The 18,159-nt window shown below is 36.1% G+C and overlaps 1 protein-coding gene across 1 annotated transcript in view; it reads right to left on the reverse strand.

Annotated features, from left to right (window-relative positions):
• SEMA3A (semaphorin 3A) overlaps nt 1–18,159 on the reverse strand; it is a 200,021-nt gene that overhangs the window by 34,396 nt on the left and 147,466 nt on the right. Inside the window, 5 exon segments of the mRNA XM_055300759.1 lie at nt 901–1,120; nt 4,761–4,905; nt 6,650–6,719; nt 6,807–6,921; nt 8,469–8,611. Coding sequence (XP_055156734.1) covers nt 901–1,120; nt 4,761–4,905; nt 6,650–6,719; nt 6,807–6,921; nt 8,469–8,611 — 693 coding nt within the window.

Here is an 18,159-nt window from a genome sequence, read left to right on the forward strand (position 1 = left end):
AGCACCTACCACACACTTGCCATTCCCCTGTAGTTAATTCAGTTTTTTTTCTGTTTCTCACCAAGGGAAAATGTATGTTATTACACAAAGTTTCGGTGGCGCAGTCTCTCTGCTTCTCACTGATTTATGTCAGTTAACAATGCTAATGGAGACTAGGAATTTATTGCCTTGGAATCTGACCCTAATAGCAAGTTTCAGTTTTGTAACTGGTGCTTTCAAAATAGTATTAATGAACAGAGTAGGGGTAAAATATATCATAAAAGCAATGGGATTCATTCTGAAAATATAACTGCAAAAAGCTTGCTTGAGTCATGGATTTGGTAAAAATGTGTTGTTAAATTTCTTTAGAAATGTAACTAAAATGTATCTGATGATTCTTTAGGTCCATTTTGTTGCTCCTCTGATGAAGTTTTTTTTCTTTTTTTTCTGATTGTATGGCAAAAACACTAAGCAAATTTTGTTGCCAAAATTTATTTGCTAGAAGATTTACACCCTATGATAATTTTAAAGTTCAGATAATTTTGCATCAATATTGTCCAGAAACATTATTGAATGTCTTGGGAATTTTAGGGATGGTTTGAGCAATATATCTTTGTTCAAAAAAGCCAATGGCTAGAAAAGAGTTATGATTCAATCATAGGCATTGTTTACCTAATCATTAGCTTTACCTGGCTGCACTTGTCAACTTTTGATTGAAAAGGAGATTTGGTTTAAATCAATATACATCAGGTTGTTACTTTTTTAGTAACACACTGTCATGGTGGATCCTCATGTGTTTTAGTCGTTTATTAGAGGTTAACTACATCTTGATAGTGACTATAAAAACTTCCTTCAGTTCTTAGCACACTCAATTAAACAACGTTCTGGAAGGAAATTTAGAGCTAAAATTAAAACATTTACCTGTTCCAATAAACATAACATCATATTGGCCATCTTCTGCATCCACTCGATCCACTACGATTTGTGTAAATTGATAATTTACATCTGTTTTGATCATTATTGGGCGGTTGTTAATAGGAAACACTGGATTGTACATAGCTGGATGACTTCTTGCAAATGTTATAACATCATCAGGAAGGTCTTTTGTAGAGTCAAATCCACCAAATGTCTTACTGGGACACTATTAAGATAAAGAGAAGAATATCTTTTGATAAAAATATAGTAAATAGAATTATACATTATACAATAATCTATGACCTCAATGGTCATAAACTAAATCTAAACCTGTCATTATTTCTTTAAAGTTAAGTAAGTGATAAACTAAAACATAAGGTTATTGATATTAATAGATGTAATATATAGTATACATTTCGTAAACATCTCTTAAATCTTAATGGGATTTAGTTATGTTACCATTTCTTACCAAAAACTACAAACACATCTAAAGAATTCAGTGTACAGGAGTCGGATGCCTCTGTTAGTAGCAACACAATATACTCTACTGATACGATAAAGTATTTGAAATAAGAAATGGAATATGTTACAACTAAATCAAATTAATAATCAGATTAGAGACTCTCAGAATAATTTTCTTAGATACATTTTTTTCCTCTATGGCATCATGCTAAAATACAAATATACTCTTTTCAAACTAAAAGACAGTATAAACTATTCATTGTTACTTTGTTTCTAGCCTAACACTGAAAAAGTACCACAAAAAGTACCAACAGTACTATCTTATTAACAATTGATTTTAAGGATAAGGAAATGTATTATTCAAAGTGTTTAACAATCTGCATGGCCTTGAACACTGGCCAGAGTGGATGAAGCTGAACAGATAGATGATGGCTACAGAGAAGCAGAAAGGATGCACTGTGGTACACTGGCATTATGTCACTTCGGGGTATGAATACTCCCCATATGGCAATAAAACAAAAATGAGAAAATTCATATTTCACTGTGTCTCTTTCCACTGCATTTAATTACATAGTACGAGTATTCAAAGTATAACATCCCCAGTTTCTTGGGGTTTTTTTTGTCTCATACCTAAGTAACTTTTTCCATTTAATGACTGAGGTTGGGAAATGAACTGTAATTAAGAGAAGTTCTTGATCTTACAAGACGCTTAGAAGGAGAAATCAATTGTCTCTGCCATATCCTTCATACAGGTCATATGACTTATGGAAAATGAAATAAACTTGTTTTGAAATGGGAAGAATATCTCTGGATATGTATGTATGTATATGTTGTATACATGTCGCATATGTCCTACAATAGTTGAAGGATTTAAGGAATTACTTTTTAAGCAAATCATAAAATTACTTATTGAATGTAATATGTTTCACTTAGTATGTTTTTCTCCACTAGTGTTAACAAAACGACCAGTCTCAGCTGCCCCTTTTTTGAATTAATGAACTCATTCAAGTGAATTTTATTCATGGAGCTAGGTGCTCTGTCCTAGAGGCCCTTCCCTAATTCCTAGATTAGGCATTACTTTCTGCTTCTGACTTTAAACCTGTTTTTTTTTTTTTTTTTTAAGATTTATTTATTTATCATGATAGACACAGAGAGAGAGAGAGAGGCAGAGACACAGGAGGAGGGAGAAGCAGGCTCCCTGCCGGGACTCCAGGATCGCGCCCTGGGCCAAAGGCAGTCGCTAAACCACTGAGCCACCCAGGGATCCCCCTGCTTCTGACTTTAAAACTTGGTGCAGGGCAGCCCCGGTGGCTCAGCGGTTTAGCACCGCCTTCAGTCCAGGGCGTGACCCTGGGGTCCTGGTATCAGGTCCCTTGTCGGGCTCCCAGCAGGGAGCCTGCTTGTCCCTCTGCCTGTGTCTCTGCCTCTCTCTTTGTCTCTTATGAATAAATAAATAAAATCTTTAAAAAAAAAAAAAGAAACAACTCAGTGCACACTGTGACTTAACCTCTCATGTTATAGCAACTCTCTGTGAGTCATAAGTGAGAACACAGGTCTAGAATCAAACTGCCTGAACTGAATCCTCATTCCTCCCCTTGCCTCAGAGGCCCATCTGTGAAAAGGGAACAAGAGTTAGGCTTTCGAATATAAGATACATAATACATATAAATAATATAGGTGTATATAAATCTCTTAGATTAGAATCTGACACACAGTAACTTCTAACGTCTATCATTAACTGCAAATACATTATGTATATTAAGATCAAAACCTTTGTACCCCCAAACAAGCACTACAATATCTAGCCCCCTGAAGGAATTCCACATTTGTTGAGGTGAAATCAGAAAGAGTCAAGTTATATTGGGAATACTCTGGCATTAATGAGCCATAGAGATATAAACAGCCACAGGGATATAAAACCCACCAACAAAGTAAAAGCAGTTTGCCATTAAGAAATAGAGTAAATATCTTGCGCTTTTTGTAAAACTCATTTGACTTCATATAATCAATATTTCACCTTGTTTGTTCATCCTTCTGAAATGACAATAATCTACAAAATTTTTAATCTACAAGAACTATCGACTAGAAGTAATATTTATGAAATGCAGAATTTTCAATTTGCTCATAAAGGAGTTTATAGAGAAAAACAAGATTAAAAGCCTCACATTTAATAAAATGTATAAAACATAAATTCCTGGAATTTAACAGAACAAACAAAACGGAAGTAAAATTAAAGCAAAGGTTAAAACTTCAAATGTAAATTATTTCATCACAGGGAATTATTGCCTTAATGCTTCTTAGGATGAGAGATGTTGCACTGAAGCAGGTGGGCAGTCCGCTTACTATGGCCTCTGCCATCACTGATAACTTCACTTATTTTCTACCATACTGAGGTCTTTGGTTTTTGGTTTATTTTTTTCTCCTTTTTTCCTTCCTACTTTAAATTGCAGATTCAAAGATGATTTTATTTTGAGTTTTTTTTTTTTTTTTTTAAGCCTGAATGTGTCCGGGGGCTGCTGGAGGGAAGAGGGAAAGGTCCGCAAGAGCAGAGTGTCAGTTAAAATATCTAGGCCCTGCTCTCGCTGAGATATTCTTGCATATCTTCTTTACCTACTTGGGGCATGCGCCAATTTCCCATGGGACAATAATATTGATTTAAAGACTTTTCTTCCTCCTATTTACTAGGCAATCCTTGAAGCCTTCAATATAACTAGGAAGAACAGATCCTAATTGTTTCAACTCTCCAGGAAGGCCATTTTCAGAAAAGAAAATAAATAAGGCTACCCATTCACTTTCTACTTCTCAAAAATTATGGGTATTAATGACTGGTAAGCACTGAACTTAACCACAGAGAGAGAGGCAGAGACACAGGCAGAGGGAGAGGCAGGCTCCCTGCGGGGAGCCCGATGCAGGACTCAATTCTAGGACCCCGGGATCAGGACCTGAGCCAAAGGCAACGCTCAACCCCTGAGCCACCCAGACACCCCAAAACATATTTTTAAATGTAGAATTCCACAGTATCATAAAAAATCCTAGTTTTGCCATTGTTTATAGTCTTGGCACCTTTGTTTTACATTATCTATAGTTAATACCTGTTTGTAGCTGCTTTTTATATGCTGAAGGTTATAAAAGGAATTCCACATTTGTTCCATCTTTGGAACAAGATGGAAGGAATTCCATCTTTGGTATTTTAAACAACTAGGCCATAAGTTAAAAAAAAAAAACATTAAAAAGGGAGGGCACCTGGCTGGCTCAGTTGGAGGAATATACAGCTCTTAATCTCGGGGTTGTGAGTTCAAGACCCACATTGGGTATAGAGAGCACTAAAAATAAATAAATAAATAAATAAATAAATAAATAAATAAATAAATTAAAGTAATTAATTAAACACCTAGGCCACTTACAGTTCCTGGTCGTGGGTAGGGGACTCTTCCTTGATAAGGTACCCACTGATAGTTGGGACCATCCCTGTGAGCGTATGGACCAAGGAACACCCTTCTCACATCACTCATGCTATACATACACACAGCTGACCCCTTGAAGATGTTACTAAAAAAGAGAAACAGAAATAAAACAGATTTTCATCCTTATACAGTGGTAAGACAACTGTTTTTAAGTTGTTCTAAGTTCTTAAATATCAGATATCAATTATCAAAACTTGAATGTAAAATCAATCTCAAATAAATGTTTGGGATTGTTTTTAGTCATGTGTAAATATTTTAGCAATATACAAGAGAACAAATTCTGATTACTGAAAAATAGAAGGCATAGACGAAACCATCATTAGTACTCATGGTACATATATTTGCATCATGTGTAGACAATATATGATATGAAGATACGTGTTCATATACATAAACTTTGGTGGGAAAACACATAAGAGACGATCTTCTAAAAAGTAATGTTTAATTTTGATATCAAATAGAAATAAAAATATAAACAATGGTGATATGTTAAGCCTCAAGAATGATTACTGAAACCAGAGAACTTTTAAGCAGGCAAGAATGTTTAAGAAGTCATAAAAAAAGAAGTTATAAAATAACCTGAAACTGGTGCAGAAAATGAATAGTTAATGTCAAATGGTGTGTCACATTGTATTATTTAAACTCCCAAACCATCAAAAGCATCACAGCCAGTAACAAAGTCTGATTTGTGTGAAGGCATTTAAAGCAATCTCTTCCTAACTCAAAAAATTATTTTAAGTTAGTAGCTATTACATCCTAATCAAAGTGGAGTACTATAGCAATTATCACCATCATTTTATTGACAAAAATCAGGTACCTGAAACAACTAGATGTTTGCCATGAGCTGCCACAATTTTCCATTTTATTATACTCAAATAAATACAGCTTGAGAGATATAAAACAGTTGTGCACACTTAGGATATGGAAGGATTATCTTTTAACCAGTATTTCACCACAGAAAATTACATATAAATCATACCAAATGAAAAACATGTGTTTTCAAGTTGATTATTGGAAAACTCTTCCGTACAGACAATATCTGGTAGAGGGCAAGCTGCATGAGGGAAGAAAGATGCCTGGTTGCTTTTCTGTAACATCAACTCCATGATGCATGGTACCTGACACATAGTAAACCTCAGCAAATATTTATAGAATTGAATAACAATATTTTCATAAAGGAATAAATAGCACCCATCCTATTTCTGTTGATTCAGAAACTCTGGGGGGAGGGCCTAGCAACTCTATTTGTCTAGAGTTTCTGGGCAACTCTGATGGATGCTCAAAGGGATGTCTGAGAACCACTGCAGTAAGTAATGAGGAAGCAGAAGAAATGAATTAATGTCTGTTTAACAACTCCAGGTAATATCACTTTTATACTGAATGAGACAGTCAGGAGATAATTACTGCTTGATTGACAGCAAGAGCCTTGGGAAGATGGGTGATGGGGAAAGGAAGAGGGTGAGGCTAAAGGGGTGGAGGAAGAAGGGGAAGCGAAAGGAGAAGAGGAAGTGTTTTACCCGCAGTTTATAGCTCTACAAACTCTGATCAAAACTCAGATTTCTGCTTTTCAGAATAGTCTACATTTCACTCAGATTTTAAAGTCAAAGCTATATATAGGACATGACACATTTTTCATCCTATTTATGGTGATGATATTCTTTGCTGAAATTTATTATTTTAAACAACTATGTAGGTCATAACTTATTTAAACTCAAAGTTTAAGCCAAGACTGTTCTTTCAGCAATGTGTCTTCAAAAATTATGGATACTTGCAAAGCACCTAAAGGAAACGAAGTTTCTATGTTAATCAAGTAGTAAAAAATTGTTTACCTGGAAGTTGTAAACACTCCATATACAATTGGATTCTTAGGATCTTTAGAATTCATTAGGAATACATCCTCTGAAAACAAAATTAGAAAAAGTTGCATTTTGGTGGTTATGACAATGTCTGAACAGATACTCTCTGTACACATCATCGGCAACTTACGCAATTCATCAAAATGAGTGTCAATGCCATTTGGACCTGGCACTGAGCAAATCAGACGAGCTTTGAGGAATGTTGTCCACTTATTCACCAGACTTCTGTGCCCCCCAAAGTCATTCTGAAAGGAGATAACACTGGTTTTAAGAAATGTGCATGTGAATGATAATTTCAGATATTTCTCTTTATCTTCGTATCTTGAAACATATATAATTTCTTCTTCAAAATATAAGTATTTTTATTATAGATCCAAGTAACTATGTTTTCTTATTATACTTTTGGTCAAATCTATTCACTCAAACTTTATTCAAGGAATGGCTTAGAACATACACTGAACACACTGGGATGTGATACACTTAATGAGTATTTATTGAATGGAAGACTAAACGCACACCTCATAGCCCATACTGAAAATAGGCCTCAAACAAAAGTATATCAACACTGGATATTTTGTAAGTTGAACAGCTGAAATAATTTTGACTTTACAAATAGCACAATGAAAAGGTATTTGCATAAAACTTAATATAAGAAATTCATTTATCTCCTCACTGATAACGAAACTGAATTTTTACTTAATGAAGCAATAAATTATATTGCTATAGTATATGTTTACTGGTAACTTAAAGTCTTTTAAAATAATATTTATGTGCATATGTTTGAAGGAACACAAGTATTCCTTCAAAAACATAACAATGATTTATATTTTGTTTATATAATTCTATATACTATAACAATTTTTTTAAACTCTTGTAGGCAGTGCTTTTAAATATGATTTATATTTTTTGGATAATAGATTCTATATAATTTCACATATTTTTGCATGTTTCCAAATTGTTAAAACTTTTAGTTTTCCAGTTACTTAATATACTAGAGATAAATAATTAGATCATGATTAGGGTAGGCAAGATGCTAACTAACTCCCTCAATAGAGATTTTCAAAAATTTCCTATTTTCTTAGAAAAAGAAAATTCCATTGAAGACAATTATTGGATCTGGCTTTGTGATTTTCTTGAGATGAAAAGTGCTTGAATATATATTAGCAGTTGGTTTTGTTCATACTGCATATATATCTTGTACTATACAGTGTAGAGGGAAAGGATGGTACTGTGATCATATCTTCACACTGATACTAATTAATCCATAAACATTTATTGAGCAATTTTTATTCTATATATCTAACAGTATAATGTAATATCATACTCAATTTTGTGTCACACAGTAAATGAATTACCTCCAAGTTCAGAACTTCACAATCATATATGTATGTTCATGTCTAGGATGCTATAATCAATTTATAAAATCAAACTATTTCAACAACAAATATCCATTCAAAAGTTACACATCATAGGAAACTATGCTATGTTTGAGAATATAAAAAGTATGTTTTCCTAGGTAACATGAAAAAATGTTTCTTTAAAATTTCAAAGATAGTTTCATGTAAGCTTGAAATAACTTATCACCATCTCTGCCTACATGTTTGCCTATGAAGAGTCACTCATAAGCAACCATGTTTTCAGTCATTTTTTTACCATTTAATATTTACAGTGATCAGTCAAAATTTTCAGCCACATTTTTCATTGTACCTGCACACAGGTGGAAAAGAAAAAGAAATAAAACCATAATTGGACAGTGAAATCCTCCTCAATTGTTTTTTTTTCTTTACCTCACCTTGCATATCTGTCCTATTCTAGCATGAGTGGCTTTTCCGGTGTGTTCTCCATCTATCGCATTTTCACGGAAGAAAAAATATACTTTGTCATCTTCAGGGTTGTCACTTTCCGGGATGAGGTGGGCACTGACGAACCTTGGATCTGATAGAAAAATTACAGCATATATATGAATTCACAGTTAGATAAATAATACCATTCGTTACAGTCCATTTTCACTTTCTCTTCACTTCTTTTTGACATATTTCAAGAACTAATCTTTCCACAGTTCATAATTATGTAGACTGTTCATAATTATGTATTTTAAAGTATGTTAGAAATCACCTTATGTTGCAAAAAAAATTTCTTTAATTCTTTTTTGGAAAGTTAGGAGTAGGTGCAGAAATTCTCAGTGTGACCACATTGTATAAATGCATTCCTGGATATTAAAATATTTAAGTGCTATCAAATATTGCTTACTGCCATCATTATTGTTACTCTTCCTTCCAACTATAAAATAGTTTAAATCAAAGTACAGATCGGTCTATTATAGTTTTCAGCAAAGACTGGATGAGAGGGGAGATCCACATAAAATAAAAAAACAAACCCTCTCCATTTCAGTAAACGGCAACATTATTTACCATGTACTCAAGCCACCTCTGTATTCTGGAGCCACCTTGAGTTCTCTCCCTTCACAACCCCGTTCTATGCATCGGCACATCCATCAGCTTTCTCCCCACGCCGTCTATGACCAGTCTTTCCCAGGCCACCATGGCCAGTGCTGGACTCCTCGCAGCCTCCTGGTTTCTACCTTGCCAATCCCATTCTATTTCTCCACACAACAGTCAGAATGAACCTCTAGTATGTCACTTCCTTCTCTAAACCCTCCTGTATCTTCCCAAATCACGCACAATAAAACAAATCCTTCCTGTGATCAGACCTCATTTATGATTTGGTCTATGCTAGCCTTTTTTCTCTACCTACCTTTCCTTGCCTACTTAGTCCTAGCCAGCCACACCACTTCCTTTCTGCTTTTCAAACAAGTACTCTCAGTACTGCCTCAGATTTTCCTCCCTGTGTGACTCTGACCTCACAAATCAGAATGACTGGATTCCTACTTTTACTCTGGTCTCTCTTCAAATATTGCATTATCAGACAGATCTTTGTTGACTATTCTATTTACTGCACTAAAATCCTTACTTTTGGTTATTATTTTTTCATGCATTATTTCTCTTCCTAACATTATTAAACACCTGATCTTTCTTTGTCTCTAATCTTATGTGTTTATTGCCTAGCTCCCTCCCCACCCCAATGGAATATACATGCCAGGAGAACAAGGACATGGCACGCTTTGTTTGATGCTATGATCCTAAAGGTTAAAACACAGTGGCCATTCAGAGAGTATCTGTGCAAGGAGGAGCAGAGAGAAAAAAGAAATAAAAAAGAAACAAGACCGGCTATATTATGCAGAAGGTATATTAGCAATGTTTAGAGCCACATTTAAAAACAAAACAAAATAAAACTTTGTAAATACCTGGGTTGATGTGGTTGTGATGCTTACAAACACATAAAAGTATACAATAGCTTCATTGGCTTTAAGATGTCATATAGTAAGAAGCTGAGTTCATTTCACTGAAAGCACTTAGGACATTGCAGGTATTTATATTCTTACAATAATCCATCTTTACTCCCATGCTATATTATGTTACTGAGTCAGAAATGAAATATGCGCACGTGGGTCAGTGCCGTACTCGAGATACCAGCGAAGAGGTCTGAACCCTGAAACTAGCTTTCCCCATGTTATTTCGTCATAACCTTTACTGCTGGGTACAATCATTGCCATCATGTGTTCTGGGCTTGTAACCTTCCTACTTTCTTTTAACATTTGCTCTGGGACCATGCACGTAGGGCCGCACCCCACTATCCCACTCAGGGAACTTATACAGACTCTGTACGTAATGTGAAATATACCATTTATTACCTATTCACATTTAAAGTCCAGTGTGCCCAGTGGCCAAAGAGTGGGGAAACAACTTTTAAAAGTTGGATTCACTTAGCACCAGAACTTTTATAAGATACATAAAATAATATACTATTTCAATCTTCATAATTATCGCAAAGCTTGCTTTTCTTCACAAAGCTTTCTTCGTAAACTTATTCATATACATACATATGTTTGTATGTACATGTTTGTCTCATCAGGAATAATGAGCAGAATAACTAATCGGACATGGTAGGAACTGGTATGTTACAGATAAAAAAATTCTTACCACACTGATGACGTTAGGCTCCGAGAAACGCAGCGGTGTGCGTGTGTTTGTGTGTGCACATAGAGAGCACAGACCTCCGTATCAAAGAATTCAGTTCGGTCACTTGCAACATTTTGGCAAGGCTCTTAGCTCTCAGATCTAAGAGGACTAATTTTTACATTGGGTTTATTTCAAATTGAGTTCTTCCTTTTTTTTTAAAAAAAATATTTATTTAGTTATTCATGAGAGACACACAGAGAGAGGCAGAGAGATAGGCAGAGGGAGAAGCAGGCTCCCTGCAGGGAGCCCTACGTGGGGCTGGATCTCAAGATCCGAGATCACGCCCTGAGCCAAAGGCAGATGCTCAACCTCTAAGCCACCCAGGTGTCCCCAAATTGATTTATTTCAAATTGGATTCTATTCACTTTGTCACAAATAGTTCGTATAAAAACACATATCTTAAACTTAAATGGTGCATGTGAAACACTTGTAAAATGTTAACAAATATATTATGTGATGATAATAATGAAAGGAAGCCTCACTCACATGCTAAATTTGGAGATCTCATTATAATTCAGCAACAAAATTAGAATTAAAAAAATCATACATTCTTCTGCTTTAATACTAGAGCACTAAAAGAGAAGTTTGGGGGCTCCTGGGAGGCTCAGTGGTTGAGCGTCTACCTTCAGCGCAGGGCGTGATCCTGGGGTCCTGGGATCAAGTTCCGCATCGGGCTCCCTGAATGTACCCTGCTTCTCCCTCTGCCTGTGTCTCCGCCTCTCTCTGTGTCTCTCATGAATAAATAAATAAAATATTTTTAAAAAAGGAGAAGTTCATCTAATATTACCTCCCAAATTAGTGTAGTTGTTCACACAAATAATTGCATAACTTAAGAGAATTTCAAGTAATTAAATCCAGCTATTTTATTTGCTCACAAATATGTCTAAGACACTGTGTAGGAAACAAAATGAATAATATATATCACTTATTCTCAGAAAGTTATAATTTGAGGCCCCTGGGTAGCTCAATAGGTTAAGTGTCTGCCTTCAACTTAGGTCATGATCCAGGGTCCTGGGATGGAGCCACACCTTGGGGTGGGGGCAGGTGGGTCCCAGCTCGGCAGGGAGTCTGCTTCTCCTTCTATCCCTTTCCCTAGTCATGTTCTCTATCTCTCTCTCCCTCTTTCTTTTTCTCTCAAATAAATAAATAAATAAAATCTTAGGAAAAAAAGAAAGTTATAGTCTAGCAAAAGTCAGAAGCACAAAAGTGACAACAAAGCAAACAATATTTTATATGTACAGATAGTCTCTTAGTTTGGTATCTGGGCCTCACAGAAGATGTTACCAAACATCATGTTTCACTCTCTAAAATATCTGAAGAAAATAATCATTTTATATGCATGGACTCTAGTGAGAAATAATTCAAGCAAATTATCAACTGCATTCATTGTTGAAAGGGTCTAGGATGTCTCTCCTTAAATATTTGATACTATAGGCATGGAGGACTTTGTTGGTAAATTAAGTTTGACATAGTGTCAGAAACAGCAAAAAATAAATTATATGTGGGAAAAAAGACAAATCCATTTTAAGAAAATAAGAATATCAAGAAAAACAATATCAATCTAATGTATTTTGTCTTTAAGACCTTCAGGATATATTCTGTACTTGGAAAAACATTCATTCCTATTTCAAAATAAAATAGGTCTCTAGTTAATCTCTTTTGAAAATTTAAAAGGATTCATTCTTCTATTTTAAATTTACAAAATCTTCTCTATGATCAAAATCTCTTCTGAAAACTCTTCTATGTCTTCAGTGCCTTAAATTTCACCTTCCCCTTCCTTACTACATTTTGTCCTTGTACCCTTCCTCCTATTCTCTTAGTCTATCTCTCTTCTCCCTGATGAATTCCCCTCTTTATCCAATCCAAACCTTCTAATCAATCATTCTAATTGCCTTCCCTATTATCCTCAAACCCCTTGGGCTCCTGAACCTCTACTGCACCTGCCTTACAAAACTCCAGAACTTTTTTTCCCTGTGTCCTGTATCTAAGCAAGGATGATCATATCATCATAGTGAATGGATGTGCTACTTATTAACTCAGGCTATTTATCCCAAACAAGAATCCTAGTGTTGCTAAGGAATTACTTTATTGACTTTTAGTGGCTTACTATAGATTTATTAGCAGCAACTCTTTAAAATCATTCTGGGGATGCCTGGGGTGGCTTAGCGGTTAAGCATCTGCCTTTGGCTCAGGGCGTGGTCCTGGGGTCCCGCATGGAGCCTGCTTCTCCCTCTGCCTGTGTCCCTGCCTCTCTCTCTGTGTCTCTCATGAATAAATAAAATCTGTTAAAAATAAATCAATAAAATAAAATCATTCTGATTGTCTTCAAGCCAACTAAGGTACCATCTCTCTCTTAACTCTCCAAAGATGGACTTACTTGCTATATTGATACAACCAAAACCATTAAATGTGAACTTCCTCCTGTTCCTTCTTTTACCCTGATCTCCAGTTTTCCTTTTCTTTCTCTCTGTAGAAAAATGATCTCTCCTCATTTCTAAGTCTAAAGCCTCCCTCTATTTGCTTTCAATCCAATAATCGACAAAATACTGCTCTGTTAACAATCTCTATTCTTCGCACAATCACTCACCATCTGTATTTTCATTTATCAAATCTTTCATAGACACCTACTGTATGCTCTGGATTGTGGAGGATTAGGGGATACTATGATGAAATGTTTTCTATCTGCGAGGGAATGCCAACGATTAAACAGTGATTATTACACTGCACAAAAAGAACAAAAGTAAGAATTTGGGAAAGAATGCAGTTGGAAATAGAAAGGAAAATTAATCTTGCCTTAAAAGAACTAGGACAAGTTTTTCTTAGAAGATATGACCTGTAATTCAAGACCTGAAGAGTAACCAGGAATGTCCCAGGTAGAAGGAACACATGCAAGGTCAGAGAAACTGCAAGGTTGTGCACACAAACAGTAGTCAATGAAGAGACAGGTGGTCAGAGAGGAGGACAGAAAGTTAAGTGGAAGCCAGAATAAGAAGGAAGTGTTGTTCAGGAACATATTGGCCTCGTGGCTTTGAGGGAAACCACTGAAGTATTTTAACCGTAGTAATGACATTATCAGATTTCTATTTTAATAAGATCACTGTGACTGCTATAGAAAAAAATATATAGCAAGGCAAGGAGGAAGGCAGGAAGACCACTTTGGAGGCTGGTGATTTGGACTGGAATAGCAGAGATGGTGACGTAGGTGAGGATCAATAGTTCGTGTTCACTGAGGAGATGTTGAATGTAGGGAGTAGGGAGGAAACATGGAAATATTAAAGTAATGTCTGATCTAAAAATTGGTTGGATATCTCATTTACTGAGATAGGAACGCCCGAGAAAGGATAGATAAAGGACTAGAGAAGGAAGATGAGCTCAGTTTTGTGCTGCTTTTAAAGTGAGATGCTTGTAAACTTGTCCCACAGGCCAGGGAATGCAAAAGTTCAGGAAAGAAATGGGAACTAGAGTTGAAGTTATTTTAACTAGACAGTGGGGTGTAGGGTCCAAAGAGAAGAGAAGACAAAACCTAATGCAGCGAGAAAAACGATGAAAACAGGAAGAAATCTAACAAATAGGAAGTTGCAAAATGAAGGGAAGAAGTTGGTTCTTTTTTTTTTTTTTTTGGCTTCTCAATCTTTCCCTTTTAAATGATTCTGTGCCAAATATTTCTTTTTAAAATAGTTTTACCCCACAAAAGAAAACAGGAAACTTCCATCGACACTGTGCTATAGAATCTGCTGTGCTTCTTGCACCCACTAAACCCTACGACCCCTTGACAGAGCGTTCATACTCAGACTCCCTGCTCTGTTGACTCCTCAACTCTTTACCGTCTGTCTAGCTTTTGGCATTTTACCTCTGAGAGTGTTCTACTGATAATCAATAGAAACCATCAAATCGACGAACAGAATTGGCTGCTCATCCTTCCTTGGTTGTCTGTAGCCATTGGCACAATAAAATCTTTACTGAAGGTTTTCACTGTTTCTCTGGTGTGTGGCTTCTGCGGCTCTGAACCCCAACTGCTCATTATCTAGCCTTCACTATTTCCTTTTATGATTTCCTTTTCCTCTCTCCTAAATGCCCAAATATAGATGCTTCCAAAAGTCCTGTCTTTTTGGACACTTTTCCTTGCCTTCCACTCCTGTAAATGAAGACTTCGCCAGGTGTTTCTTCCACTATTTCAATATTCTTAATTTTGTTATATTTTTAGAATTTTTTCTTTGGGAATTGATTCACTTTTAGAGCTTCAAGTATCTCTGTGCTGTATCAGCCTTTATTTTCCTCCTAGATCCAAGTCTGCATTTTAAACCTCTGGCTTAAATTTTCTACCTAAGTAGTTCATTGCAATTTTAATTCATCATGACTAGTAAGGAACTTACCTACACTTCTTTTAAAACTGCTTCAGCTCCTACCTTTCCGTTTTGGCTAATGTCAACATCAACGTCTACATATAAAATGTTATTTTACCTTAAATTGCTTCCATTTCCTGCAGGACTTCTGTTTTGCCTTCTTAATTTATTATCAGACTTATTGCTGCTATTATTGCCACTTCTTTCCTTGTTTTATACTCTTAATGTTGTCTGTACAATTCGTGTTCTTTTTTACTTTACAGTTACACTTTTGGAATCATCTAACTGGTCTTCTACGTGTATCAACTGTTTCTTCTAAGCCATCCATACAGTGCTATAGGAGAAAGTACTAATGGCTTTAACCATATAACTTCCAGAACAGATTTCAGGTGTGACGGAGTATGACAACGTCGCCTGAACTAAGATGTGGAAGCAGAAAGGACACAAAGGCCAAGGTCACTGTGAGCCAGTAACAACTCGAAAAGTAGATGCTCCATTCATCAACACGTGCATGTGACATGGACCACGGTTTTGGCTCCAAGCTTCCCAGCGTAAGGGGAAAATGGCAAATCTTACACTATTCACAGGGTCTCTAAAATAGAAAACAAACTGAGGGCAGTCAGTGGTAGCCACAAACTAACTCGGACTTCTATTTCTAGCAGGATGGACCACTGTTTCCCTTCAATAGCTCAGTGAATCTGCTTATCATTCAAGAAAATACCCAATCTACTATCTTCACAGGCATTTAGTTCATGTAACATGAAAGAAAATTTGCCTTTTATCTCTTTTATAACATTTAATTCTTTTTCTATTATCTTCCTTTTTGTACTTGTTATGACAGGCATTTGTCCTACATCTCTCCCTCTCTCGCTTTCAGCTTCTATATATAACAAAGTATTTCCTGAAGCATTTTGAATCTCTCACTGCAGCTACGCAAATGTAGGCCCTTATCTCTTCTCCCCTGGCCATCACGTTCAAACTGATTTCTCTGCCTCTGGCCTCACCTTTTCCAAACCTTCTTGTACTACTGTCTTTCCCCTTTTAACACACAACCATTCCCTGGCACCTGGCGTCTATTCCTTGATTAGAATCCAGAAAACTCTTCTTTAATCATTTGTTTTCTTTCCTCTCTCTTCTTGTAAGCTGATCTTCCTATTTTTTCCCAATTATTTCTTCCAGGTGAAGCATAATTTCTGAAACAGAATATGGTTCCTAAATGAGTGAATAGATTAATAAATGAATTTCCTAAACTGTAAGTGTGTGTGTGTGTGTGTGTGTGTGTGTGTGTGTTTAGAGGAGTCACATTTCCTTGCTTTTTGACAGTTCCTTAAAGCTATTGGGAAGAGCAGAACAGCCCACAACAGTGTTTAGGTTCCCAATTAAAGAACTGCTTGGACATGTTTCTTTAAATTGCAACTATTTCTAAGAGTTATTACACAACAGCAGGTTTTCAAAATGTTCTCCTGAAATTTCTTTCTTTCTTTTTCTTTTTTTAAGATTGTATTTATTTATTCATGAGAGACGCAGAGAGAGAGGCAGACAGGCTGAGGGAGAAGCAGGCTCCATGCAGGGAGTCCAATGTGGGACTTGATCCCACGTCTCCAGGATCATGCCCTGGGCCAAAGGCAGACACTCAACCACTGAGCCCCCCAAGTGACCCTGTTCTCCTGAATTTTCATGAATGTTCTTTTAACATGGAAGAAACTTTTCTGTTTTTGATCCCATCCTTTTGTCTTAATTAATATAGTAAAATTAATACTCTGCAATATTTCAAAATTAGATTCTATCAATAGGATTAAAATCACAGAAAATATGTCTCTCCATTTTATGAAGCTAAAAACAATGCATATGTTGGAGGTCAGAGATTACCATTGTCCTGAAAAACTACAAGCAATTCAATAACTTGCCTTGTCATCAAAAACTCCCCATGGAAAACTTTTACCCAAATTCATTCATACTGACCTACTTTATTAACTCTCCTTGAGAATCAAAGAAAGTTCATCGTATTCACAAAGGAAGCTATTCTACTTTCAGTTACTACCGTCAAATGGCAGGCAGAAATGAAGAACTCAAACTCACTAGTTACTTTTGCTTTCTAAATCTGTATTCTGTAGGCCATTAGGGCAGAGAATGTCTCGTTCCAGACTCCAGGTACAAGTGCCTGATTTCAATGCGGCCAAGTCCACAAAACTAATAGACACACATATACAGATCTTTAAATAACGTGAACAATGATAATATCCCTAGATGCCTTTCCACATTTCAATGTTCTCTATTCTGCAAAGTTCACAAAATCCCAAGAGACGATGATTTAACAAAATCTTTGAGCTTGTACAATTGAAAATTTTTCTTACAATATGAAGCAGGAAATCAATGTGGATGTGAACTAAAAGCTGAACATCAAAAGAAAGTGGCAAAATCCATTTTAAGCAGATCAAAGTGCATTACTCTTGCCAGCATCAAACTGCAATGTAAACACTATGAAAGGTAAATAGAGCTGGAAAGGATTCTCTCATCTGGATAGTTTAAATGACACGCCTTTGGGGAAGAAACAGTGTCTTTACAGGTACTGTGGTACTTTTGCAACGCCCGGAGCACATAATAGAAGCTGAACAAATAATCTATGTAATGATCTTGAGCCAATACTATCATGTGAAGCATGGGATCTTTAGTCATAATCTTAGCAATAGACGCTGAGTAAATATACCTCTCTTTTCTTTCCCCCTTTATCTCCTTTACCACCCCCTTGACAGTCTTCCACACCTCATCCCACAGATGGCATTTCTTGCAAAATTCACGTTTGGGCACCACCTGCCACTTGTAACAGTATCACTCTGTCGAAATATTTTTAGCAGCTGCAAATTAAACTGTCCTTCAGGTGCAATCTCACACTTAATGAAAATGACACCTTGGCACAGGACACCCGGCTGCCTTTATGATTCATTTGGCAGCTTGGGCTTATTTAAATAATGAACACATTTGCTGCTCTCAGCATTAGGATCAATCTAAATCTCCAGTACAGAAACATTTTGACTAGCCTTTGGCTGGACCTACCTAACCT

This window comes from Nyctereutes procyonoides, unplaced genomic scaffold (genome assembly GCF_905146905.1).
Source record: "Nyctereutes procyonoides isolate TBG_1078 unplaced genomic scaffold, NYPRO_anot_genome, whole genome shotgun sequence".
Lineage (NCBI taxonomy): Eukaryota > Metazoa > Chordata > Mammalia > Carnivora > Canidae > Nyctereutes > Nyctereutes procyonoides.